At 39.3% G+C, this 26,770-nt stretch overlaps 1 protein-coding gene across 2 annotated transcripts; it reads right to left on the reverse strand.

Annotated features, from left to right (window-relative positions):
- Positions 1-464: 464 nt before the first annotated feature.
- Positions 465-25,397, reverse strand: HSPH1 (heat shock protein family H (Hsp110) member 1). 2 transcript variants are annotated; one of them, XM_004321050.4, is made up of 18 exons: positions 24,924-25,394; positions 22,291-22,348; positions 20,057-20,197; positions 19,194-19,316; positions 16,916-17,015; positions 15,640-15,773; positions 14,984-15,228; positions 14,128-14,356; positions 12,423-12,529; positions 12,056-12,189; positions 9,634-9,842; positions 7,879-8,010; positions 5,314-5,451; positions 4,304-4,429; positions 2,848-2,955; positions 2,627-2,746; positions 2,246-2,407; positions 465-1,358 (listed from the first exon to the last, which is right to left on the reverse strand). In XM_004321050.4, exons 1-18 carry the CDS (start codon positions 25,028-25,030, stop codon positions 1,152-1,154), a joined length of 2,580 nt encoding a protein of 859 aa, XP_004321098.2. In that variant the 5' UTR covers positions 25,031-25,394; the 3' UTR covers positions 465-1,151. The 2 variants fall into 2 exon arrangements, with proteins under 2 accessions (XP_004321098.2, XP_033699784.1); XM_033843893.2 differs by lacking the exon at positions 7,879-8,010 and having other exon boundaries at positions 24,924-25,397.
- Positions 25,398-26,770: the final 1,373 nt, after the last annotated feature.

Here is a 26,770-nt window from a genome sequence, read left to right on the forward strand (position 1 = left end):
AAGCCCACCAACATGGGGACTGGCCGAAGTGTTTTTATGTATTAACAGGTATGTCTTTATAATGGGACTGAGTACAGCAGTGAAGTTATAAAACCTGATATTTACTGATATCCCTGATACACAGAGCTTTAAAAAACAGCCTACACTACACTAACACACACACACACACACACACACACACACACACCCCACACACACCCCACCCCCCCGTGCTGACACACACCACCGTCAGGAGAGAAAGGCTGGAAGAGTTGTTTTTTTCTGGGTGGTAGATAAGTTACACTTAACTCTGTAGTTTTAAAAAAGTGCACTGTAATCAACATATGCTACTTTTCTATCAGGAGAAAGTCATTCTCATTTAGAACAGTGATAGCATATATAAGAAACAGCAAAGAAGGAAAGTTGGATTCTCACAGTTTACACCATGCTGCTCCAATCCCATTTTTAAATCAGTGACAAAACTGTTTAGAAATGACACCATAAGATGAACTTTATTTTAAAGCTCTTAAGAGGCTTCACAATATCAGTTACAAACAGAATCAACGTTTCCTCCACGTTACACCTTCACATGACACTGCACTGGGTAAGGAGAGAGAAATTGTAAAGGTTTTGTTCTGCATGCTGCTAACACATTTCACTAGCTTTTGCTTTTAGTCACTGGATTTTTAATAATATCAAAGCAAAAAGTGATATTCTATTGGACAGAATTAATTTTAGAAAGCCCTTATGAAGTCAGACTTAGTCTTGTTTATAAACACCCACACCCACACGCATGCTGAAACGGAGAGCAAAATGCAAGAAAACTACCTTGGCGGAGCAATGCTTGAAGAGTTTAACCACAGCCCTCTTGAATACACTTTATTTTCTCCAAAGACAAAAGTCAGTTTCATCCTCAGTGATGCAAATGGTAATACTGCACAGAAGCTTAGTATGAATTCACAATTCCACAGGAATCTGAAGTTACCAAGGCAATTTTCCCTTTTAGGATCATAAAGACTACAGACTTAAGCTTTTTCTTTTTCCATATAATACACAAAATTTCTAAACATCTTTAAAAAAGAAAATATAAATAGTCTCAGTATGTCATGTAGAATCACATACCATGGCAAAAATATTTTATTAATTGAAGCACTAAGTCAGTTTAATGTCACCTAGTCCAAGTCCATATTGATGGAACTCTTCTCGTTAGGGTAACATTCTCCATTCTGATGTGGAGGTTCAGCACTGAAATTGTTTTTGCCTTCTAAGTCCTCTTCCTTTTTATCAGTACTCGGGCCGTTTGGAGTTCTTTCCAGTTTGGGTGATTCAATTTTTGGTTTGGGTTGTGTTACAACAGGTTCACACGTGTTATTCAACTCCTAAGAAAGGCAAACAAAACTAATAATCAGACTAACTCCAGTTCATTTTCAATTACTTTCCTACATACCCGGACCAGTATTTTTAACCACCTCTCAAATAACTCCATTTGCTCAACGCATTTGCCCAAACTATAGCTTGAAGCCTGATCAAAAGAGATGTGAATATTCTTCTATGGTATGTCAGGGACTTACTAACTACTCACATATTATTAACCCATTTAATCTCACAGCAGTTATTAAAAGGTAGGAATTATCATCCCCACCTACGGAGGAGAGGTTAAGTAACTTAACCTCAGGAACAGAAAAAGTAGTGAGCAAAGAGCTGGAATTCAAGCTTATAGCCCATGACCTCAAAGGCTCATGTTAACCTTCACTGTGTTTGAATATTCTTCCAGGCAGAAAGCAGTTCCTTGGTTTTCTTCCCAACTTCCTTCAAGCCTCATGCGCTCAGCAAGGCCTGCCCTGATGAATACTGACCTGGGTCCCTCTCCACCGCCCCGAGTTTCCTAATCCCTTTTGACTGTTTTCCCCTCGGCACTTAACACAGTCTGATATCCTTCCACGCTTGTTTATTGTCAAGTCCTCCTCACACCGGCAGGTGACTTCCATTCTTTGTACACTGACAGTTAAACTCCTAGAACAGTAACTGGCACATGGTAGGGGCTCAACAAATGTATTTGTTGAACTAAATGAACAAATGAAGAAACAGAAGTTTAACAGAACTTACAAGGTATTCCACATTTTGTAATGTCAATAACAAACTCAGAAATCTGGTCCTGGGATGAGGTAAAAAGATTTAAGCAAAAACGGCTACGTTCAAGGTTCAAAGGATTGCAACCAGAAGCCCTAAGAAAACCCAGCAGTACACACCAGACAATGCCACGCACCTTTATTTTCGCTCTAATTTCCTGAGCACGCACGACGGGATCCTGATCGAGACTCTTTTTAGCCTGAGCGTTCATGATGTTATTCATCCACTCCATCACTTCATTAACAGACTTCTCCACCTTTTTCATTTCAGACTCATCAATATGGTTATATTTCTCATCCTAAATGGAAAAACTTGGTCATTCTGTAGAATTAAGTGTATTTAACAGTAACATCTAACTTGACCCGATTTTCCATGAAGTTCACGTGTACCTCTGGTCTCACACACCAAAACCCAATTTCTCACTTAGGAACGAACATCTGTTCACAATGAAGGTTCCTCAACTTAAACACGAGCTTGTAAATCGAGGGTGGCGTCCTCGCGCTTTACAGAGACTTACGTTGCTCCTGAAGTCAGCTGCTATCTTGGCGTAGTGCTGCAGCCTCTGTCCTAGTTCTTCAAATATTTTGGGCCGTTCTTCAGCTTCTTGAAACCGGACTTTAATTGGAGTGCCAATTTTCTAAACCCGAATGTAATAAATTAGTATTTGTCATAATTGTATTTTAGAAGTCTATAATCTGAAACCCAAGTACTGCTTTCTAGGGGGAGAGAAGGGCCTACCATTAATTCCTCCAACTTGTCGACATACGTCTGCTTAGCCTGGTCCTCTCCTTCTTCATAGAGCCAGTTCTCAGTCTCTGTGAGCAGCCTCAGAAAATTTTGATGATCCTACATACGGAACACAAGAATCAGTATCAGTGGCAATCTTACTTTAAAATAGTCAAAATAGTCGTCCTCAGAAGTGTTACACATCAAGTAGCTCATTTCATTTCTAGGAAGGCACTGAGTAGCTGGATTCTCTTCACTGAAAAGTATCAGGGAGCGTTAAACACTGCATTATTAGCGCCATACAATATTTTACAAGAGGGACTGACAGTTATTCTTAGGCCATTCTCTCTTTTACACAGGGATATTTGAAAATTTGTGGTAAAATGCTCTTATTGACTTATAACACTGTATTTCAGTAGTCCGATTTTGGACAATTTGTACACTGAAATGCGGTTATAGAATCATAGGGACTTTCCTGGTGGTCCAGCGGTTAGGACTCCGCGCCTCCACTGCAGGGGGCGTGGGTTCCATCCCTGGTCGGGGAACTAAGATCCCACGTGCCTCGCAGTGCAGCCGAAAAGTAAAAAAAAAAAAAAGAATCATCTTCCTACTCTCCAAAACAATTAGGTCTCAATTAGTAACTTTCTACTCACTTCCACAACTACCAAATACTGAAAGGAAAACTAAACAAGTTGACAATTCAATCACTGAACACACACGAAAGCCATTCCTAACAAACTCACATAAAGTATGCAGTTATACTCTGGCTTTAGGAGGTCTAGCTGGTTTGGGTCATCTCTACCTCAGAATCCCAACCATAAGAAATCCAGCTTCAGAGCTGAGAAAGAAATACAGTACAAAGTAGCCTCAGGATCGTAGGACTAAACAGACTCCCAGTTTACATTCTCCTAAGTCCAGAATTAACTCCAAAGCCACTCGAGATTTCTAACTGGCCAGTTTTTCTCCAAGGCCCATCTTTCACAAATGAGCTTCAGGGATCTGCTTAGAGCCATACTGCTCCTGGGAGCTGACAAAAGCCTAAGGGGAATACTGGTGCCTGATAAACTCTGGAATGACTGGATGAACAAGTCTTATGGGATAAAGCAATGACAGAGAGCAACCAAGGCACCAGAGTCATAAAAAAAAAGTCTGAGGCCTTTGAAAGCAAGGATTTTCTCTTATTTATGTTTCTAGGCCACAGTAACTGTGATGTCACAGACTATGAATAAAAGTGCCGAGCGGTTCTTTCTTTGATGGTAAAAACTCAACTCAGTGGATAAACTAGAATAAAATGGCACATCACTAGTGAGCCTCTCCCTCCATGACTCTGTTTATACAACTTCTATTTCAAGCTGTTTTGTTTTCAAAGAGCTCAAGTTACATAATCTAGTAGAGGTTTAAACGTCAAATTTGATATTAAACACTTCATAATGAGATTATCTGAATAAAAACAGAGCCCTAAACATACCTGCTCACATATAAATTTTTCATATGGTCCACACAGCTTGTCCCTGAACTCGTACACATATTCCTCCACTGCGTTTTTAGCATCATTTCTCTCTTTCTCCAATTTATCCTGCATTATCATCTTACCCTGTCAGGAAAACAGAAGAGGTTAATTCTAGTCTTCTGCTACCTGTAACTATATTTTAACTATTTAGATTCTGGAGTTAACAAAATCAAGGATTATATCCAAAAAAAAAAATCAGTCTTAACAGTTCTAATTTATACCTTATAAAATTCTTCCAACAATTCCTACAAAGTTCTTCATTTTCTAAATACACAGAATGAGTTTTTTTTTAAACATTTTATAATAAATTACATAGCTTTCACATTTCAGATTTAATACTAAGGAAAAAACCAATCTATTGCTTTTATACAATTTTGTTTTCTTTTATGTAGTTGCTTGGTTGTCTCCTACTGGGATTAATACTGACCAATGTGTAACAGCCACACAATTCTGCCACCACATTTTAAAATCAAGGATAAATACATGTACTTAGAGTCTATTTATTTACCAAATATAAACGGAATAGAATTATTAAATTTCTAAATACAATGTTCCCATCTCGGTAAAAGAAAAATGAACCTCAATTATTTCATATCTGTAGACTACAAAGAAGCATAATGTATTTTAACAGAAATATTCGGTGTGGCCTGAGATACCAATTGTATCGCTCTCTGGGCTAGAAGATATTAGCACCCGATTTCTTCATAAAAACTTGGGCAATCAATTTTATACCAAGCAGAATGATCTATGGTATAGATTTCTTTAATAAGGTTACAAAAATATAAACAAAACTTGCTAAAAACAATTTAACTGAAAAAACCATTAGTTTTGGCTTCATCCTATCCCTAAAAATTGTATAGACTTATGAGATATGAGAAAGAATTATAGCCATTTATCTACTAGAAATATGCGTAAAAGGGCCAAACTAAACACATTCCAAAATAAAAATACGTAAATGAAGCACTTACCTCTGTTTCTATGTACATGTTAAGAAGGTCCTTCCCTAACTGCCAGACCAAGTTGGCTTCAACTGGCAGCTCAACATTCACTACCTTTATTTTGGGTTTTTTAGCTTCTGGAGGCTGGTCAACTTTCTTTTCATTAGCCTTGGGAAGAGGGGTAAAAAAAAAAAAAAAAAAGGAGAAATTCTTAAACAGTCCTTGAATAACAAAAATCTCCCTATCATATTTACTGAGGACTCAGGAAAAATTAAAATTCCTAAAATCATAAAATTGGAAGAATGTATAAGAGATCATCTAATTTTCCACCCATGCATTTTAAATCAGGGCTGCAGTTACACTTAAACATGCCACACTTCCCTAAAAGAATTCACCAGGATATTTTTCATTTCCTATTAAATTTAAATTTAAACTCTCCTGCTAAAGCTTTTCTTCATCAGTCCTTGCTTTCTAATCCCTTTAAGCAATGTTTGCGACTCCAAAAAGGCAAACATATTATTATTAAATTACCACATCTTTAAATTATAGCCTACAATCTAATGTTAACACCAGATGGATTTTGACCAACTACTAAGCATGTTAGGATCAACTCTATTCCTGTAATATATATATTTAAGGCCCTATATCCCAGCATTAAATGTGCTTTAATTACAATTATCACTACACTGATGAGTGCCTTTTAAAATTTCCTGAATTTGGAAATCACGTATGCACACGTATATGTCTATATATACACATCTCCTTATTTCTACTATCTGGCTTTGAGTCATACCACTTCTCATTAGCAACTCTGCAAGGTCAAAAGATTTTAAAGTCTTAAAATGGAAGCAAATGGAATGATGTAGCAAATGCTAAGTTTATTGTCAGTTTTTCCAAAATATGTAAATACAGGGCTAAAGAAGTATCTCCTACGGCCTTGAATTTTCCAAGCCTTTCATAGTATTTTCATTTCTGCAGGTTCCTATAAGCACAAATGACAAAGAACGCAATTTAGGAAACTCAGCTGTAGGACAGATTAGAAGATAACCAAGGGTTATGTAACGTGTACCCTGATTGGCTGAGATGGTAAAACAGGGACAAGCCCACGAGGCACAACAAGCACCGACACTGGGGAATTTCGGGGAGTTATGAAGGATGTTAAAATTCTAGGCTCTTTATATAAGAAACTGGGACTTGAAAGAGGTTCAATGGCTTGGCTAAAATTATAAAGACAGAGACGGGACGAGACCGCATGTTCCCCAGACTTCTGTTTCAGCGTTCCTTAGAGATCACATGTCTGTGAAGTGCTGTGAGCTGCATCCCTAGCAATGATCTGGTCAGTCAGCCTGCAATGTCCATGTCTTCTTCTTCCCTCTAGTGCACGAGAACCCCCCGATATTTTGTGCATGCTCTGGGGGCATAAAACACAGAAAGAAAAATGACACCTACACCTGGCAAAACACAGGAGTGCAACAGATATTTGGGAATCAAATGGATGACAGTCACATATATGCAGGTTAAGTCAGGATAAGACTATCTAGCCAAACAAAATTAAACCAACTACTGACAAAACCAACGTATCACAAAACGGCATTCGACGTGGCACAGACGAGGAATCCTCCAAGGGGGTCTGTGGTAATGTTCCAAAGGGTTTGACACTAGTGGTCCCACTGACAACTAAGAACGTAAGACGCTACCCAGTGTCGTGCTCTAGACAGGTACTAAGACCACTGGCCTAAGTCAGTTAATGCTCAACGCTAAGCGGTGAAGGGGAGGGATGCTGAAATTAAGGAGCCAATCACTGCAAAGAAAGCAATGCTGCTACACCATCATCACATGCCTCTTTAACAGGAGAAAAAGGAGGTTTCCAGAAATCAGAACCAGGACCTGCAGCTCATATCAGGGCCCCCAAGGGATCAATCAGGGCATGGGAGATTAAAAACCAGAGCCTTTTACCAAGTGCAACGTGCATTTGGACCCCAAGGGACAATTCTGTAATTCATGTGAGGGTAAAGAATTCTGTCCTCAGAATGAGAGAAAACCAAACTACTAATGAAAGTTAATGATTTACATCCCACCTGCACAAAGAACAAAGTTCTGCAAAAAGTGCCGATCTGGGATAACAATGGAAACTTATTACCAGATCATCATAATTAATTTATATAAATTTGACAGGTAATTTGAGAGGAGAAAAAAAATTTACTAGACTACTATAGCCCGCGTCTTTATCATTGGATGAATCAAATGGAAACTAATCACACAGCACCAGGACGTATCTGTTTCAGGTGCTCGCAACTGCAGATACTCTAGCACTAGAGAAGACAACAAAAGGTATGCATTCGCCTCCTGTTGCTTGGAGCGGCAGTTATCGAAGGGAAGCTTTCAGGTCTAAAAAGCAGGATACTCAATTCCCTCAGCTGAGGTGGAGTACCTCTAACTGGTTTTAGTTGGAAAATATAGAAAATTATCAGGAAAAAAACCCTACATGGAATACGATAACCTGGTGCTTGCTCTTGAAACCGCAGATTGAATGATATCATTAATGATCACATGTTGCAACACTGTCTAACGGAATGAACTGGAAGAGTCACTCACTTTGTCAGCATCTGGGGTTTTGTTTTCTTCTGAGGGAAGTTCAGGTGAAGGGGGAGACTGTGAGGTTTGACGACCACCAGTTTGTACCTGGGGCTGTGTTCCAGCTTCATTGTTGTCTTGCTGGATATTTTTCTGAAATGAAAGCCCAGGCACAAAGGATGTAGAAAGCAGGTGTACTTGTATAAATTTAAAAGGTTATCGGGCACCAAACACAGTACACTCAATTTCTGAAATCTTAATAGGTGGTGGGGGGGAAGATACTGATAAAAGCATACAAACACAAAGTATTTGAAAACCTCTTAGATACTGTAAACCTGTAAGAAATTCTTTGAATGATAACAGTTAATGTAGTTAAACAAGTAGTAAGCGTTTTGATTGATGTGATGACAATCAAGAACTCTCGTTCAAGAAGCTTCCATCTAGCCTTGTACAGACATTAACTCTCAAAAGCATAGGAAGCAGATTTCCTCTAGGCCTCTCTCCCAGAAACAAGCTCCCAAAAACCTAATTGCACAGCGGCCATCACACATCTCGACACATCTCCATTTCAGTGAACTGAACAATTACATAAAACAGCCGACGATCAGTTATCGGGGGGTTCATCACCTCAGTTTAGAGAGACGCAAGACCCTCTCTGTCCCCACTTTCTTTTCGTGATCCAGCTATTTACACCTCAAAAACTCCCAGCATAAAGAACAAATACTACATGTTAATAGACACCTCAATCCCCAGTAAACCAGTGCTTGCTATGATCTTTTCCCACCTTTGGGAGAAGCCTGAAACATTCGAATTTAACTACTTGCTGCCCACCTGAAGTCTCTCCTATTTTTGTTTCAGAGTTTCAAGATCCTAAGGCAGACACTGAGATATCCAGAAGCAAGGCACTCCTGGTGTATGTATATCCAAAAGGTACTAAGAGACTGGAGACAACAGGCATTAGAATAATGGTGTCTGTAGCCTAATGAGAAAGTATGTGGCCCTGGTCATTTAATTCATTACACTGAAGTTCTTCTTGATGAGAACAAAATGAAGGCTCAAATGCTAATGTTCCTTAAATGTTCTAGGAACGATCATAGTTATAATACCTTCTTCACATCTGAACTGAAACACTGTAACTGCCTACACCTCTTCATTTAAACTATTTCTGATTATTACCCAGAAATGAACTATAACGGCTCATCTATTTGAGAGTTTCCTAGAATTCTTCTGTAGACCATGTAAAACCAGCACTCATGCTGCCGCGGTCTATCTACATTAACATCGTGGACGGTAACAACTTCTGTACTCCAGGCGGACACTTCGCCTCCTCCCTCCCTAACACAGCAAACCGTGTAAATAAAAGCAATAGGTTCTAAAACGCCAAAGCCAAATTTTGCCATACGATCAAAAAATAAAACCAAAAAACCCCAAAAACCACAGCATTAATATTTGCTATGTATTTCACTAAATAGCTCTTGTATTTAGTCTTTTTTTTCTTAATCATCAATCGGCATTTGATTTCTCAAATGGCCTGTGTCTTTAAAAGAACAATTCAAAGAACCTTTACCCACTCTAAATTATCACATACCAGTTCAAATAAAGCTATACAGAATTTAGTCACAGTTCACGAACTCCACGCTGTATATTACTGTCCAATTAACCAAAATTTTAGTCACAATTAAGAAAAATATATTTTAACCCTTCCCTACCCATCTCTTAGGGCTTAGAATTAAGTCAACTATATATTCAAACTCAAAGGCTTACCCACAAACTTACCTCGGCGTCTGGGTTTTCTGATGGCCTCTGATTCTGACACTCCATGTCTGCTTCGACAGAAGACACTTCGTTCTCCTCAGCTGGGACTTTCTCCACCATAGACGCTGTAGATATGGTGAAAATGCCGTGCGTATTGACTCGCACTTTGACTTTCACTCTAGATTTTTCTCCATCCTTCTGTGCCGAAACATTCTGAACTATGAAGCGGCCTAGACCAAAAAGAAATTGACAACTTCAGAACTGAATCTAACTCTATCAAGCAAAGGCTATATATTGCTATTCCAAAATCTCCCCGTTTTCTCTACTGAGTTACATTTAAGCCCTTTAATGTATACTATAAACATAACCTCTTAAAATAGACTCAGATGTACACAGTCTAACTTATCATACTTGGGATTAGTTTTAATATGTCATAAAACCTTCAAAGGCAAGGGCACTCTTGTGACTTTCTGTTGAACACTCCGACACAGACACTGTGTGAAGGCTGATGACAAGCTGTCCCCGCTGCCTCCTACCCTATTTCTCCAGGTGAGCACAACCTCGACATGGAAATCTCAAGTGTAAGGCAGATGATATCGAGCGCTTCCTGCATTCTGATTCTGTAGGGCCTTTCCCGGGAATACTGTTTTTCTGACTGAATGATCCAAACATTTTCCTATGTTTCAAATAGGAGAGGTGAGCTAAAACCTGTATCAAAGCCTGAAATTATCATGCATTATAGAGCAGTTCCAGAGCATTCCTGAGTAGGAGTTCAGAGTGCTGACTCTGACCCAGACTCTCTGGGCTTGAATCCTGGCCGTGTGACCTGCTGTAAGTTACTTTATCTGTGCTTTTGTGGTCTGAGTTGACAAGTGTTTTACACTGAAGCACTTATAACTATGGAACCAAGGGCTAAGTGTTAGTTATCACCTCCACCAATAGTAGTACTGTTACTACAGAAACCAGTAAACAAAATTAAGTAGTTTGAACCTGTTATGTGCAGAGCACTATATGGGATTTAATAGCCTTGTGATTAAGTGCTGTCTACACAAACACACAGAAAGTTAGATTTATTTAGTAGGTCGGTGAAATATACTGGAATAGACCTTCATTAATTATCAAATCACGAGGTTCAGGAAATAATTACCAAAAGATCCAGTTAAAGAAACAGCATTTACTAAAGGGCATCCAAGAAGGCTCACAGGAGAGAGAGGTAAGACGGCTCTCTAAGTCTGTGCAAGCTTCTTGGTTTTGGCGATAAAATGAAAACTGTGATGCCATGCTAAAGAGCTTAGATTTTATCCTCTGCACAATGGGGACTAGAATGCAGCCTGTCAAAATTTTAGTCTATATTCAATGATTTTCTTAAATTATCTATAAATAAATTCATAAAAGCTGTTTTAAAAAATAAAAACTCCCCTGTGTCAGAACACTTTTAGTTTTAAGTACTAAGAAAGAAAACACAACTGGCCAGGTTAGACTCCTTCAAACAATTTCATTATGAAATGGTGTGGGGCAAAGGTGAGCCCTGAAGCGATCTAGCAATATCGGCAAATTTTACCAGTAGCCTGGGAAAGAGACACGCCCATTGAAGAAGATGCCTGTAGCTCTCCCACATTTTCAGAGTTAACTATGGGTCAAAATAGATGGCTAGTGTCAAACCTCCCCAGGAAAAATGTAGCAATAAAGATGTATTTTTTTTTTTAAAAAAAGATTACAGTACAAAGGTACATTTGAGAAGTAGCTTCAATGGTTTCCAAGCCAGGTTTTAAGCAATATTCTGCAAGTAACATTTCACCCAGAGAAAAGGTTAATATTAAAAGTAGGTGATAAGGCTTCCCTGGTGGCGCAGTGGTTGAGAACCTGCCTGCTGATGCAGGGGACACGGGTTCGAGCCCTGGTCTGGGAGGATCCCACATGCCGCGGAGCAACTAGGCCCGTGGGCCACAACTACTGAGCCTGCGCGTCTGGAGCCTGTGCTCCGCAGCGGGAGAGGCCGCCATAGTGAGAGGCCCGCGCACTGCGAAGAAGAGTGGCCCCCGCTTGCCACAACTAGAGAAAGCCCTCGCACAGAAACGAAGACCCAACACAGCCAAAAATAAATAAATTAATTAATAAACTCCTACCCCCAATATCTTCTTTAAAAAAAAAAAAAAGTAGGTGATAAAGTATAGACTGTATCAGAAAAGGAAAAATACTCAAGTGCTCTTATATATATATACACTTGGAAGCACCAGCAGAGCACCAGCAAGTCATTGCATCTCTATAGGCCAGTTTATTCACCAAGAAAACAAAGAGATTTTCCCCATCACCATTATTCCAAAATGAAAATGTCTTCACATGGCATCGTCCCACTCAACATTGCTAAGAACAGAAAAAATGTTTAAGTTTGCACACTGACTAAGTCAAGTCTTCAAAAGAGTAATTACAATGAATTGCTTACCTATTTTTGCTTCTGGATATGGAACTCCTTGAGGATCAGAGTAGAAAGCTTCCAGCTCAAAAGGCCCACTTCTCAAGAAGGTGAGCACTTTGGAGAAAGGAGCAGCATGGTTTCTACTGAACACTTCATGGACGCTAAGAGGAAACAAAGGCATTCAGCTCAAGTGTTCAAGCTCACTGTGCTATGCAAACAGAATAAACACATTCTAAGAGCTGTATCAATCCCATCTCACCATTTATAACTCAGAATGAGAGAAATATTTTGGTAAGTCTGTTGTTGAAAGATCCCAGTTAATCAAACACTCTACCATGAAATTCATTTGCTAATTTTTCTTTATATTAAAATAAAGTAATTTTCTCCTACATACCCTTCGGCATCTTCTGAATCGTGACTCCAGACCAGAGATATTGGAAAAGGAACTGCATCAGTGACGGAAAATTCTCTAACTTTAAATGCTGGGGAAAGGATTGCACACTTCAAAAAAAAAAAAAGAAAAAGAAAAAAATTATCATGAGCACATGAAAAATTTCACTCAGCTTTTAATATAAAAATCAATTCAAGCCCGCCTGCCACAACTAAGGAGCTGGCAAGGCACAACTAAGGAGCCCGCCTGCTGCAACTAACACCCAGCGCAATCAAATAAATAAATATTAAAAAAGAAAAAAAATCAATTCAAATAGAACGGGTAGGTTTAAATTCAAATTCGAAATTGCTTACAGTGTACGTGTCTTAAGCATAAGTGATTTATCTCCTAAATACTACGGCAATCACTAGATATAAAGATAAGCAGTACAATGAATCTTAGGCTAGCAACTGTTAATTAGTAAGTTTCACAGGGGCTGAGGAAAAAGCACTGGTCTTTCCAGAAATGCCCTGCTGACAGCAATTTTAATTACAAGCTGTATCACTTTTGAATGTGTATATACATCCAAACAGCTCTGTCCGCATTGCCTTTCAAATGTCTAAGACTGAAAAAGGGTAAAACCAAAATGTGCCTATTTTCAAGTAATTTTAGGAATGAAGGAAGCGATGGTCAATTCAAATTTAGGGTAGACAACACCCAACAGACCAACCGGTGGATTTCGACTTGTCACATAAAAATGACTGAACAGATGACTAAACTAAAAGTCAGTAAATCTCTGACTCTGTCAATAGCACAGGATTCTTCAGAAGAGAAGCCAAAAGAAGCTCTACTTCTACAGAAACTATAAGCTTCCGAAGTCCTGGGTGATTAAGAGTCAGTGAAGGAGGCGCACGCCACTGTCAAGGAGGAAGCAAAGACAAAACCCCCACAAAACATGAGGAATCTTGATGATGCAACGGATTACAGGCAATAGTCAGCATCTACACGTTCTTTTTTAAAAGTTTTACACAGTAGTCAGTCTAAATACTTTTCTGTAAAGAATCTACTGCTTTGTATTAAAAAAAAAACTGTGCTAACTAGATCAAATTTAAACAAATTAACTTAAAACTTTAGTTAAAACTACTCAGATTTGACTCTAATATCCTACCTATAAACCAATACTAATTTTTTTGTATCAGTAACTTCTAGATTTTGTGCTTTTACTTTGCCCAAACTTCATGCCTCTGAGCTGCCTCCTTATTTGATAAGCTACAATCAGTTTGGAGGGGGAACAGCTATTTCATCAAACCACCTGTTAGCTAATACTCTTAACCCTGCAAACTTTCCCCAAATCAATTCCTCCCTGCACCAGACTGCCGTTCCCCTGCCCTCCTTGGTGCTCTTTAACAACCGTCACCACCACACGGCTACTCTGCGCTCTACAGCCGTGTTTTCTATGATCCCCGCAGAATCATGCCTGTCCCTAATCCCCAGCTTGAGAAACACTAGCTCTGTAGTTCTTTGAATCTTAAACTTCCCAAACCTTCCAATACTTGAAGCAGATCCTGTGTCCCCACGGCCTCACGATTTGTGGAAATGTAAGTAACCCCCTTGTGGTGTCTAACTGGGCACGGGGCTCTGCTTTCTCTGTGACACCACCTCGATGAAGTAAAGCAGAAACGGTTCAAGGAATGAGCCCCCAGAGGGAGAAGGGCTGAGAAGGCAATACCTGTAGTGCACACCCTCTGGCCACTGCTTCATCTGCGTTGAGCGTCGTGCTCGTATCTTTTCCAAAGAATTTGGCAATTTTTTCTTTCACGGCTGGGATTCGTGTAGTGCCTCCAACTACCTCCACAGCACTCACATCTTCTACTTTGAGCTGAGTTTGTTCCAGCAATGAATAAAGGGGAACTTCTATCCTTTGCAGGAGCTCAGCACAGAGTTCTTCAAACTGTGCCCTTGGCAATTAAGAGGAAAACTTTAGAAATCTTTAGAAAACTTATCTTAAGGCCAATATCCTGTCCTATTTTTTAAAAAATAAGTCTTATCAACCCAACATTTTTTTTTTCCCCTCAGACACCCTGAATTCCACATGGGCCAAGTTCAACCATACTGTAATTTGTAACTTTTCTTTTTCAAAAAATATACAAAACAGATGCAGAAAGGGCATGAGGAGAAAATCAATTCGACAGGTATTACTAGAAGAAATCACTTTTATATTAAGATTTCCATTTTATTCCTTAATGTTTTAGATGATCCCGTTTTCATTACTTTGAATATTTCCATTCTCTTCAAAATATTTCTGCAAAATATTCTGTGAAACCATTATTGAATTACTGGCCCAGAAATACTAAAAAGTGAAAATGAGCCAAAAGACTTCACTACGAGGGCACTGAACACAGATCTTCCTAAAACCCTCTTTGCAGAAGCAACCCTAGTTCTAATGACGTTGACAGTCTTTCCAGCAGGTACGGTACAATCCTGAAATGTGGGCCAGGACTCACAACACCACAGCTAGAACTGACACGTGGACTACAGTTGCAGCAAGAAGTTCCTTCTTTAATCTGTCAGAATTCAAGACACACCTGTTCATCTTTCCCGAAACATCTTTGTCATTCATAAAGCACTCGATATTCAGTGGTAGGTCCGTGCTGTTAGAGCTCATCAGCTTTTTCAATTTTTCACACTCCTGATACAGACGAAGGAGTGCTCGAATTTTGGATTTTGCGTCCAACTTGTACTTAGTTTTAAATTCTGCACAAAAATGTTCCACTAACTTTGCATCAAAGTTTTTTCCTCCTAAGAAAGGATCAAAAGCTGTTCCCAGTACCTAATTTAGTTAAAACAACAAATAATCTGGTTATTTCAATCATATTTGCAACTAGAGTCTTAAATATTGCTATTCAAACAACCAAAGACTCCTAGGCTCAAAATTTCTATTTAAACTACAACATGAAATCCAAGTCAGTAAGGAGACGCGTAACTACAAAATCCAAACGAAATGTTAAGTCTCTAAGATGTCTTTAATTTTAATGATTACATGGAAGATAACCTTAAAAAGCTTTTCTTTCCTGAGCAAGAAGCTGAAACGATTACATCATCTTTATGGAGGATCAACCTTAGGAACAACTCTTGGTTAATATCTTTACCCCAAACTTTTCATTACCTCGAAGAGCCTAAAGTAATGACAACTGTCACACATGTAATATTTGGGTCACTTAGTTCTGATTTATGACTTTACCTTCAATTTTCCCTTGTTAAAGGCACAGGCAGACACTTGAAAAGCTGAATGTCCCATATCAACAAAAACCACTACTCGAGGTTTCTCATCCAGGCCTGGGAGATCCTGCTTATAAATTCCATAATTCAAAGCAACTAAAAAAAAATTAGTATGTTTCGATTCTTTGGTTCACATTTTCTTAGGAATTTCATTGTTACCAATGTAATCACACATGCAGGAAACCTGACTGTACTTCCATTAATTAAAAGTGAACATATTTCTTTTATATCTGACTTCATACTTTGTCCCTTTCTGATTTTAGAACAATGTTCTATCACTTTTAAATATATGGAGAGATGTGACAGAGAGGACATACGTAATGCAAAAACAATGGCATGTAAACCACGTGTAACCACACACAAACAATATCAGACTCATTACACAATACTTACATTTTAACCACAACCTGCTAGGAGACTGCTTATCCAAAAAAATTAAGAATTTAATATATAACTACAGCAACTGCAGGTCCTACCAATTAGATTCAAGGCAAATAAATGATCTATCTTAAGTAGTCTGTGTTAGCTTTTTCTGAATTTTGAAACCACTGTATTTCTAAATACGTACACTTAAGAACACACCTTTATCAATACTTTAAGAGTTCTTAAAACATCTATTAAAAACATACTAAACAAAGCCTTATTTGCTTTGCCTGAATACACTACATTGTAACTGACTTTGAGTCCATCTGTAATCACAAGAAGCTGATACAAGGTCTAAGAGGAGATAAGTGAGTGTTTTGCTCCCCACTATATCCATTCCTACCAAGGTGCCTGGCAAATCACACAGCTTAAATTAATATCTGATATAAGATGAATGATCAACTCCTAACCACATACAATCGGAAAGCATATGAGGGAAAAAAAAATTTAAGCTAAATCAATAGTCAAGGTAGTTGTAAAAGCCAAAATCATGAGGTTTTGGGAAAACTTGTCTCTTAACTATAAAAACAATGTAAGGAAATAAAAAACTAAATCCAATACAACTAATTTAAAGGATTAAAAAATTTATATACAAGAATTTCCTAATGAAAACAGATTCATATATTTGAAAAAGTGCCAACTTCTCATTAAAACAAGCATCTGAAAGGCTAGAATTTTTGCTTTCAAATCTAACACATTTTTTAATAGGCTGTGTTTCTACACCTACATGAAAGTGTTTGATAACAGGACTGGTGTGTCTTAACTTTAGTTTCGAAAGTATATTAACTGCTACACAAAAACAGTTTTCTTCTTACCAGCTGTCATGTCATTCATGAGTCTCAAGCAGTTTAAGCCAACAATTTGTGCAGCATCTAAGACAGATCGCCTCTCAGCATCTGTGAAGAAAGAAGGGACCTGCAAACAAGAAGGGAAAGAATCTAACTTACCTAGAACACACAAAATAAAACATACAAATCCCTCACAACCATCTGTAATCAATTCACAATAGTCCAGCTAAATAAGTGCCTAGTCAAGTCACAAAACAGAAAAAGAATAAGTTCTTTAACTTTCAGAAACAGCAACTACTTTTGAAAAGATTGCCCTAAAATTATAAGTATCAAATTTATTAGAACCAAATTTTAACCTGAAATAAAAACTAACCAGGAGTATTCGTAAGACATATTAACAGTTACTTAAATCTAACAAAAAGCTTTAAATTTAAGAGGATGAAATACTATTTCCAAACAAGTCTTAAATTTCTTTTGGAAATTATTCTGCTATGTCAACATTAAATGTAATTAAACTATAAAGACTACAGGAACTTAAAGATAATACAGCTAATCCTAGCCTCTGCCCTTTAGTTTGCTGTTCGTTGGTTTTAAGCATTAATCGTTGGGGTACCTTCTAATTCAGTAAACCTGTTCAGATTACAAAAATGAAACTTTTTTGTCAAAGTCTGTTGATTTTTCTAAGAGGAAGAAGAACAAAATCAGCTCAAGGGATAAAGTTTCTTACGGTGTTGTGTTCTAGCTAGATGAATTCTTCTGATTGCCTTCCAGGGCAGCACTTTAACTAGCACATTCTTCCAGAAGAGCATCTAACAATACATTCATATAATCACTTAACTGGAAAGTACCTAAGAGAAAACTTGGTACAGTGGCTTTCGCATTTTCTCCCCAAGTTACCTATAAATGCTTCAGAAAGAGTGACAAGAGCGAAGGTGGGTCTCTGCTCACCTTTCAAATCAGAACACTTTCAGTTTTCCATATTAGGTTATTTAAAGAGGGGGTGGGAGAGGAAGGAAGGACCACTGACTTATAACTTAATTCTTTAACTTTACCAGAGATTAATAGCATTTCTCCAAGCAATACCCAGACATTCCTTTAGTAGAACACCTTCTGTCTTGCAAGAGAAATTTCAGCCTTTCTGCCTCTCTTCTTGCATATCCCAGGATGCACTGCCATAAAGGCTTCTGACAGGTCTGGACAGGCCACCCTGCCAAATAAAAGATGACTTTTCCCCATAGCACAAATTTGCCACAGAGAATAATAACGTTGTGGAGGGTGAAAATTGGTACATAAGGACAAAAAAATATTTAGCTAGTTACAATGGCTTGTGGCTGTCTAAAGGACCACAGTACAGAAACAGATATACACTAAATCTGTACTACTAAACTTTCATGTGGGAGAGGTGATGAGGTATAAAATGTATGTAAAGGATCCTTGGGGCAGGGGAAGTGACACCCTGTCCTATACAGTCAGTATAGCCTGGTTGCAATCTCCAGCTCACCGTAACAGCTGTTCTGAGACATGGGCTAGGTAGAAAAGAGATAGTGGGAGAGATCAGAGTAGCTCTCTTAATTAACTTTAACTACTTAGAAGAGAAAAACAGAGAACTATGTCTTCAAAAGAAGAAGGAAGGCCTCTCTTTTTCCTTGTTTCTCTAACCTCAATAATGAACACCTAATCTTATTTTAATGTATACACTTTCCCCCAGATCAAATCTTTACCTATAAATCAATTAACATCATATTTCCTAATCCCTTACATAAACGAGGGAGTGTTAATAAATCTTAATGTAAAAAAAAAAAAAAATGACTTCTGTCCATTACAAATACTCTTTAATAACCTAATTATCAACTGTCCCTTGAAAGTAGTGGGTTTGCCAATGCTAAAAAAAAAAACCTAGGTTTTGTCACTACTGGTAGGTTACATTTTAAAACTACTTATCACCAAGAACCAACTCTCTGGTTCTCACGTGTGGATAAAATTCTGAAAAGCTCTCGTGTAAGTATACAATTGCCTCTCAATACATCAACTAACTTTAGAATATCCTCCAATTCGACCAATCAGTCTGTATTTTCAAAAAGCCTGACAGGAGATATTGACATGTAACACCACTCAAAAACCTTTGCAACTTCTGGCTAAAATCACCACCCAAACCTACTATGCAATGCTGCTGAACACTATGGTATAGAATGCAGCAGAATTCTGATCTCTAGTAGTAGGACAGCTTTCACACATTCAATACTAAAAAGTAACATGAAAAAGGCAAATTAAAATAAAACACGTTGCCTTGCCGAACTCTACTTACTGAAATAACACAATCTGTTACTGGCTTCTTGAGGTTGTTTTCAGCAGTTTCCTTTAACTTAGTCAACAGCATGGCTGTTATCTGTTCCACACTAAACAGATGTTCCTCATCCATGTACATTACCTGTATTGAGGAAAGAAAATGCTTTAAATAGTGTAGTGCTAAAAGTTACATGCTAATAATATTAACTTACAAACATGATTACACATTCTCTTCCAGAAAACCTTTACTGTTGTAACTGTTTAGAAAAGAAGAAGGAAAGGAAAGGTAAAAGGAAGAGAAAAAGGGAAAGGAAAGCAAAGCAAAGAAAAAAAGAAAGATTCTTCCCCAGAGATGAAGAGAAAAAAAAGCTGGGGCAGATTTTTCCCCTATCCAAAGTACTAGTCAAAGTATTATAGAAGATAGTAAATTTCCACTCTAACTGAAGAGATGAATCACTGGGATAAATATTATTTTGTGTAGATCATAAGACAGGAATGCCTCTGTAGTTTAAAAAAAGATTTCTGGTTGTATTACACTGTAGCTCTCCAAACAACTGCAAATGAGCTGTATTGGAACAGACTTTTGTTTGATATGACAACACAATTTAGATTTCTTTAAACACCATGAATTCTAAATTTTATAATTGTCAAGACGTTATGAGAAACACAAATTAAGTTACAGCAGTATATACCATTTGAATAATTTTCAAGGATGATTTAAACATAAACCTATAGTTTAAGAGAGACTAGATAAAAAATAAAAGACCATCTTGTCCAAATAAGGAAACTGAGTTACATATTTATTAAGAATTAAGTACTTTTCTCTGTAGATGAATTAAACAGTTTCCTAGTAAGGAATCTAAGATTGCTCGATTGTATTACCTTTATTCCAACTCCACCATTTTTCATTGGAACCAGATCATAACTTAAGTTTTCCTTCTCCTTTTGAATGAAGGGGTCATTGAATGCTCGGCCATGAAACCTCTTGAAATTAGACACTGTATTGTTTGCATGAGTGATTTGCTGCGAAAAAAAAAAAACAAACACTGAGATTTAAATTTTTTTCTAATTTCAACACCTATTGGTACTTACAGCAATTAAAAAGAAAGTCACTTGTACAACTCAAATCAGAGGGATATAAGTAACCTTCCCCAGAGCCCTGACTTTCTCCATCAATGAATGGACTTTATTCTTTCTCCTTTTCCTATAGAAATGCCAGGAGGGAGGCAGTGAGAGGGATACACACAGGCTTCAAAGTCTGCAAGATAAAAACTCAGATAGTGAAACTATCCCTGGAGCTCTGAACAAACCCCAAGAACTGTATGTATCACTTTATTTCATTCCTTTTCTCCCACTACAGTTGTTTTATACCTAATGAATAAATGAAAAAGGATACTTAGAAGCACTATAGTCTGGTCACATTTTTTAAAAAAAGGAGTTAATTGTTACAGTAATCTATTTGTTGAGTCGCTAAGTGGCCAGGGTAAGTACTTTGTGCCACAAAATATATTGATTGCTACTTTTCCTATCAATAGCATGGAATGTTAATTATCTATACCAAGAAGCAGAAAACGCAAAGATAATTCAAAAAGTTTCTCTATGAGGTAATGCTTCCAACTGCACGCACATATTTTTGATGATTAGGCTCTGGATATACAAGTCCCACTTCATAGCATATTTCACTCAAAGATGTCAGCAGTGGGGACCTTATTTAAAACACAAAAATAATTAAAAGATGAAAAACAAAGACTTCTAAAGTTATTAGTTTGAAAATACCAAAACCGTTTACTGTGTACTTCTTTCTCTGATCTACTTCTTTTAAAAAGAAAAATATAGCTTGGCAACACTAGTTTTCAAATAATATGGAATATTTCAAACAATGTTTAAGTACTAAAATTCCTTGCGATTATAAAACCGAGAGGACATATGTCTAGTAATCTACAGGCTAGAGCTAAGCCTCAACAGATTTTCCTCACATAACCACAAAAATGCAGTGGGATCTCAGCTCCGGGACATCAGTCTTCTCAACGGCCACATTTGGGGAGGTTGTTACTTCACTAGTGTCTCTCCCCTTTGAGCAGGTTACTTTGAGTGGGCACGGCCATTTCTCTTCCCTGCTTTGTTTTTTTGCTCTTTTGTTCCTCTCTTCCAACTAGCCATAATATAGTACTCCAAGGTTTAGTTTTCTTTTTTTAGCAATACCATTTTCTGTATTAAGAGAATTTTTTCAACTTTTTTTTAAACTAAATAAATCAACATGTAACACTGTGTAAGCTGAAGGCATACAGTGTATGTTACTTTGATACGTTTACATATTGTAACAGGTCTGCTTTCAGTCCCTTTCTTAAGAACCTCTCACAAAAGGGATTTTCATATTTCATATTTATTTATTTTTCTCCCCGATCCCCAAAGTTCAAATTACAATGTGAGTCCTAAAGGGAGCCACATAGGTAAATTTTCAAGTCCCATTAACATGTAAAATTAATTCCAATAACTTATTTAGCCTAATTCATCTAAAATATTGTCATTTCAGCATGCACTTGATGTAAACAGTTGATGAGATAGTTTATTTCATTTTAGGCCTGCAAAAGCACATGTATTTTATACTTCACATGTTAATTCAGATCAGGCACATTTCAAGTGCTCAAGGGCCACATGTAACAGCGACTCTACAGGCCAGCACAGGCCTAGACAACAAGTTCTCCTCGTACTACCTTAATTATTAAGTAACCTGAAAACACTTTTAAACAGAGCTTCTTAGAAGTTCCTTCCATGAAAGGAAGCTTTTAACTCTTAAATGAGTATCATGAGAAACTTCACATGAAAGAACTTCATGTGTCTTGTTTTTAAGTTTTAAAAATTAGATACATTAGAAGGTAGGAAAGTTATTAAAAATTAAGGTTGGAAAATTAGAAAGTTAAAGGTCTTATTCAATAAAACAAAAGGAAGAGAAAAGAAAAAAAAAGTATCTAAGGGCTCATAAGGAGTATCTGCGTTACAATTCTAAAACTCAAAAATAGATAGGCTTAGGTATTTCGTATTTTTGTATGTCTCTGAGATTTTACTTTTAAAACTTCTCTCTTAAAAAATGATCAGAATCCTCTTAAAGAACATACCTGATTTTTGGCTGCAACTCCAATTGTTCTGTTTTTTGATCCAAATGATATGACTGATCTAGAAGAAATTTTAAAAAACCATGTTTTACAAATGTTAAAAGCATAAATGTGGAGGTTTTTAACTGACAAGAGGAAAATTCTAACATAAATTTCCTACCCCCAAAAAGGAAAAAAATATCCTACCCATTCTAGGGGAAGGGGGCACAGCACAGCACAACTTTGGACTCCAAAGCTTTCGTCAGCTGCTTAACTCTGAGAATCCAATCTAGGTGGCAGCTGCACCCCACCCTGGCCCCCACTCCCGACTGCTCAAGGCTCAGAGGACACTTTCCAGTACTGCAAGCACCAGCATAATTCTCCAGGCCCCAATTATCAGCAAGTGGACATTAACTGTGAAAATGCTTTGAATAGTTAGAGTACTATTAACTCGGTCCTAGCCACGATTAACAAAACATGGTGTAACTACTTCGCAGTTACCAACTCCATACAAATCTAAGCGTCACTATCATAGCTATTGCTGTCCTGATATATCATCTGACTCTTTATGATCAAAGGTTTTTAGATAAACGGAAACAAGTGGGCCTAAGCTATGCTTCCGGAGTTTAAACGCACAAAAGAGGGTCCTATACAGAAGACTCTACTTGAGGAAGCCAAGCAAAAATGATGCTGAGCAAGTACCACGACAGAACCAAGTATAAATGCTGAGCAAAAGGACTGAATAATCAGTTACATTTTAAGTCAGCTCTGAAGAGATGAAGTGACTTGTAACTGTTAAACAGCCTTCTGAGCAATGGAAATGGAATGGTAGCACAGAGCAATAAAGTCTTGTCAGAAGGATGAAAGTGAATTAGGTTTCAGATTACAGGGCAGGTAGGAATAATGGTGTGATATGAGCAAAATGGGAACACACTGAAGGCATTAAATATCAAGCTGAATCAAATTTAAACTTGCTATAACAGAGACACCTTAGACCTAGATTATCTGAGCAGGTGCTAAATAGCATCTTAACAGCCAGAGAACTGCTGGAGCAAAGGCTAGAGCTTTAAAATACCTTCCAAAAACAGAACAGCACTCCGAGCTCAGAGTAAACATACAGTTGCGGAACGAATTTACTCATTTTCCAAGAAGAGAATCAAACTAATTATACTAAACAGAAATTAATAGTAGCCAATGCAGTTGAGTCAAACATCTATTATATAAAAAACATTAAGGGAAACTCCAGTACTGCCCTTGGTTTACATTTTTGAGACACACCTGTCAGCTTTAGTTTCACAGTGGTCACTATAGCCACATACGTAATTTTTCTCTACTCTCCCTTGAACAACTCTTCTTCCTTTTACTGGACCAAAGAGAACAAAGATGTAAACTGCACCTAAGCATGAAATCCTGAGATACTATCTTCTTTCTTACTATACTCCTATCAGAGCCCTTCACACAGCTAAACTAAAACACTGTAGCTTTATAAAGAGGTTGATGCACGACATGCTCTGTGAATAGCAGTCTTCCCAACGCTACTGATACTGTCAATGTCTGGTTATCTTCTCACTTCCCTTCACTTTCATAAATGTTCATCTCCACTCAAATAGTGATATAAGCCCAGTCATTTCACCTTTGGGCTCGATGTTTCATTCTATGATTTTTATCTTGGGATTAAGGCACTAAAATACCTACACCATTTTCCCTGAGAAGTAAGCAGTTGTTTTTATCAATGTACATGCAGGCATGTTTGCATACAACATATTCAGAAATTAAGACTCCCCTCCAAAAAAGTTGCTTATTAAAATGTTACCCTTTGCCCACCCCATGCTGCTGTAGAATATACCATTTAATTCAGTGACAACATCCATCCTCTAGAGGAGTTCTAGCACCAAAGTGTGCAATTTTTCTTTTCTCTCATTTAAGCCGTTCAAAATTAAAGAAATTGGAACACGATTTAGGATTCCTCTTTAACGGCTTTCATAAAACGAGAAAAAAGGACGTTTACATCTTTCACAAATGATCCAAGAGTGAGCCAGAAAAGGTAGATTCATCATCAAAGGAGTGATTCTGTGGTCGCTAACTACAATCCGCCCGCTCCCTGCACAAGAAGCAGCAGACGAGCTCTGGAAGCTTCCAGCTCATTTCGAGATTCACAATGCGGAAGAAAAAGCTCGGCAGCCCCAGCTCTGCGGTGCGCAAAGACATGCTCGGAGGGAGGGGGACGAGCTGGGGGCGGCTCGGCCAGCTCAGAGAAGCCGGGTGGGGAAACGGGGGCGGCCGCGCAAGGAGCTGGCTGAAGCTTCTTGCCAAGAAAAAGGAGCGAAGTCTCGGGCTTGCCCGCAGACCGGCCCCCAGGAGGGAGCCCGCCAGAAGGGACGACCCCGGGGGACTCGACTCCCGGGCTTCTCTTGGCCCCTCGAATCCCGGAGACCCTTCTATCCGATTCGCGGCCGCAAGCCCCCTCCCCTACCCGGCGGCTAGGCCGCCGGCATCCCGACCCTACGGAGGGCGCACCGCTCCCCACATCGCCCTTCCTTCGCCCCGGCGCTCCGCGGCCAGCCGCAAACGTGGGGTCCCCGGGATCCGCAGCCCCCGCCGGCTTGCTGCCCTCGCCCCAGAACCTCCCCCCAGCGCCCCCGCAAGCTCCCACTTACGGGGTGCACCGGTCGCTGAACTCGTTGGCGATGGTCTCGATGCCCCCGGCCCGGGCCACCGCGATGTAGCAGCTCTGCGAGCCCACGTCCAGCCCCACCACCGACATGGCCGGCTCTCGGTCCGCCTCCGCTTCGGGTTGGTCTGTGTCCTCCGGCCGCCGCTTCCTGCCCCGGCTGCGCGCGGCTCCCGCGGGGTCCGGTCCTGTCACGCGGACGGACACACGGACGATCTGCCGGTCTGGCACCGCCGGATTCCCGGGGACAGTGGCGGCTCACAGAGGAGTAACCACGGGAGAAAGCTGCGCTCGGTCTCCGCAAGTCGTTCCGCAGTTCGGGCTGCCTGCCTGGATATTCACCGGCTCGCTCACCGGCTCGCTCACCAGCGTGCCGCTTAACTACCGACCCGAAAGAGAAGATCCCAGCGTCTCAGCCTTATGTATCGTACTGATCGGAACTTTCCAGAATCTGCGGCATTTACTCACCGGCGCCTCCACCGGCCCCTCCACGTGCCACTTCCGCTTCCTTCTTCTCGAGCCTTCTCGAAAGATTCCACCCAATGGGTGGCTGGTCCCTCTGGGGACGGCCGCCGTTGCCATGGCAACAGGACAGCCCTTCCGACGCTATTGGCTCAAACTGGCCAAGCTGACCCGCCTACGCCCCGCCCGCCCTAGCCTGAGGCTCTTTGCTGTCTTAATAAAACGGGCAACGAAGAATGACTCGAAAAATCGTAATCTTCGTTATTTACTAGTGGGCGATGGTATCTGACCCTTAGACTCGAAGGAGAAGCTGGGCGGGCGGAGACACACCCCACTCCTGCAGAGACCCGAGACCCCCCGGACGCCAGAGAGGTCGGCCCGCTGTCAGGAAAGCGTGTCGGGAACCGTAGTTCGACTGGGAGACCGTGTCGCCTTGCATGCTGGGATGTGTAGTCCCGGTCGCAGTGCGGGCTGGGAGCCGGCTTTGTCTTGGGGGACTCGCGGGAGAGGGGGAGCTTCCCTTTATCGCTTTTCGCTCGTTTTCCAGCCACAGCGTTATTTTGTTTGCCTGCTTGTTCGGTATTCGCTTCTATTATTGTCTAGATTACACCACGGCTGGTGAATTATGAATTAGAAAAAGGAATTTACGTTTCAACTTCTAGTAACAAGCATAAGGGTTTGTGTTAAATATTCTTGTATTCATCGGCGGCAGGATATTCTCTTGTGGAATAAAATGTCAGGGTTCTGTGGGTTTTGGGTTTTTTAAGCGAATTTTAGGTGTGGCGTAATTTGGAAAGCTCTCTGTGGTATCACTTTCTGTCTATTTTTGATACAGCTGACTTGAACGGACCTTGTTCTGCCCTGCCACTCCCGAGTCATAAATTACAAGTTTTGCTTCTTGCTTGATCAGAATCAGCTTTTGTTTCTTTCCCTGAAAAGAGGTATCTCTGTTAAATTCTTTTCAGTAATGAGACGAACATAAAAAGAAAAAAAAAAGGAGGGTAACTCTGCTGGTATTGTCAGGTCTTTTCTACCCTTCAGTGTCCTTTTAAGTTTGCTCCTTGCTGACGCTCCCTCAGGGACGTAGGAATACGTATGAAATCCGTAGGAATTTCGACCTGAAGTTAGAAAAATTAAGAGTATGGCAGTCTTTAGGAGGTTAAATCAGAGACAAGGCTAAAAGGCCAGGTTTATATTGCATACAAAATCACTTGTATGTTTGACCCGGCAGTTAGACAAAAGGTACTTAATCCTTACGTGCTTCAGTTAACTCACCTTTAAGGTGGAGAGAATTTAATAAAATAGCCTCTAAAGGTGACTGTATTCATAAATTCGAAAATATAGTTAGCTATAATTATTTTTGGTTTGCTT

This window comes from Tursiops truncatus, chromosome 18 (genome assembly GCF_011762595.2).
Source record: "Tursiops truncatus isolate mTurTru1 chromosome 18, mTurTru1.mat.Y, whole genome shotgun sequence".
Taxonomy (NCBI): Eukaryota; Metazoa; Chordata; class Mammalia; order Artiodactyla; family Delphinidae; genus Tursiops; species Tursiops truncatus.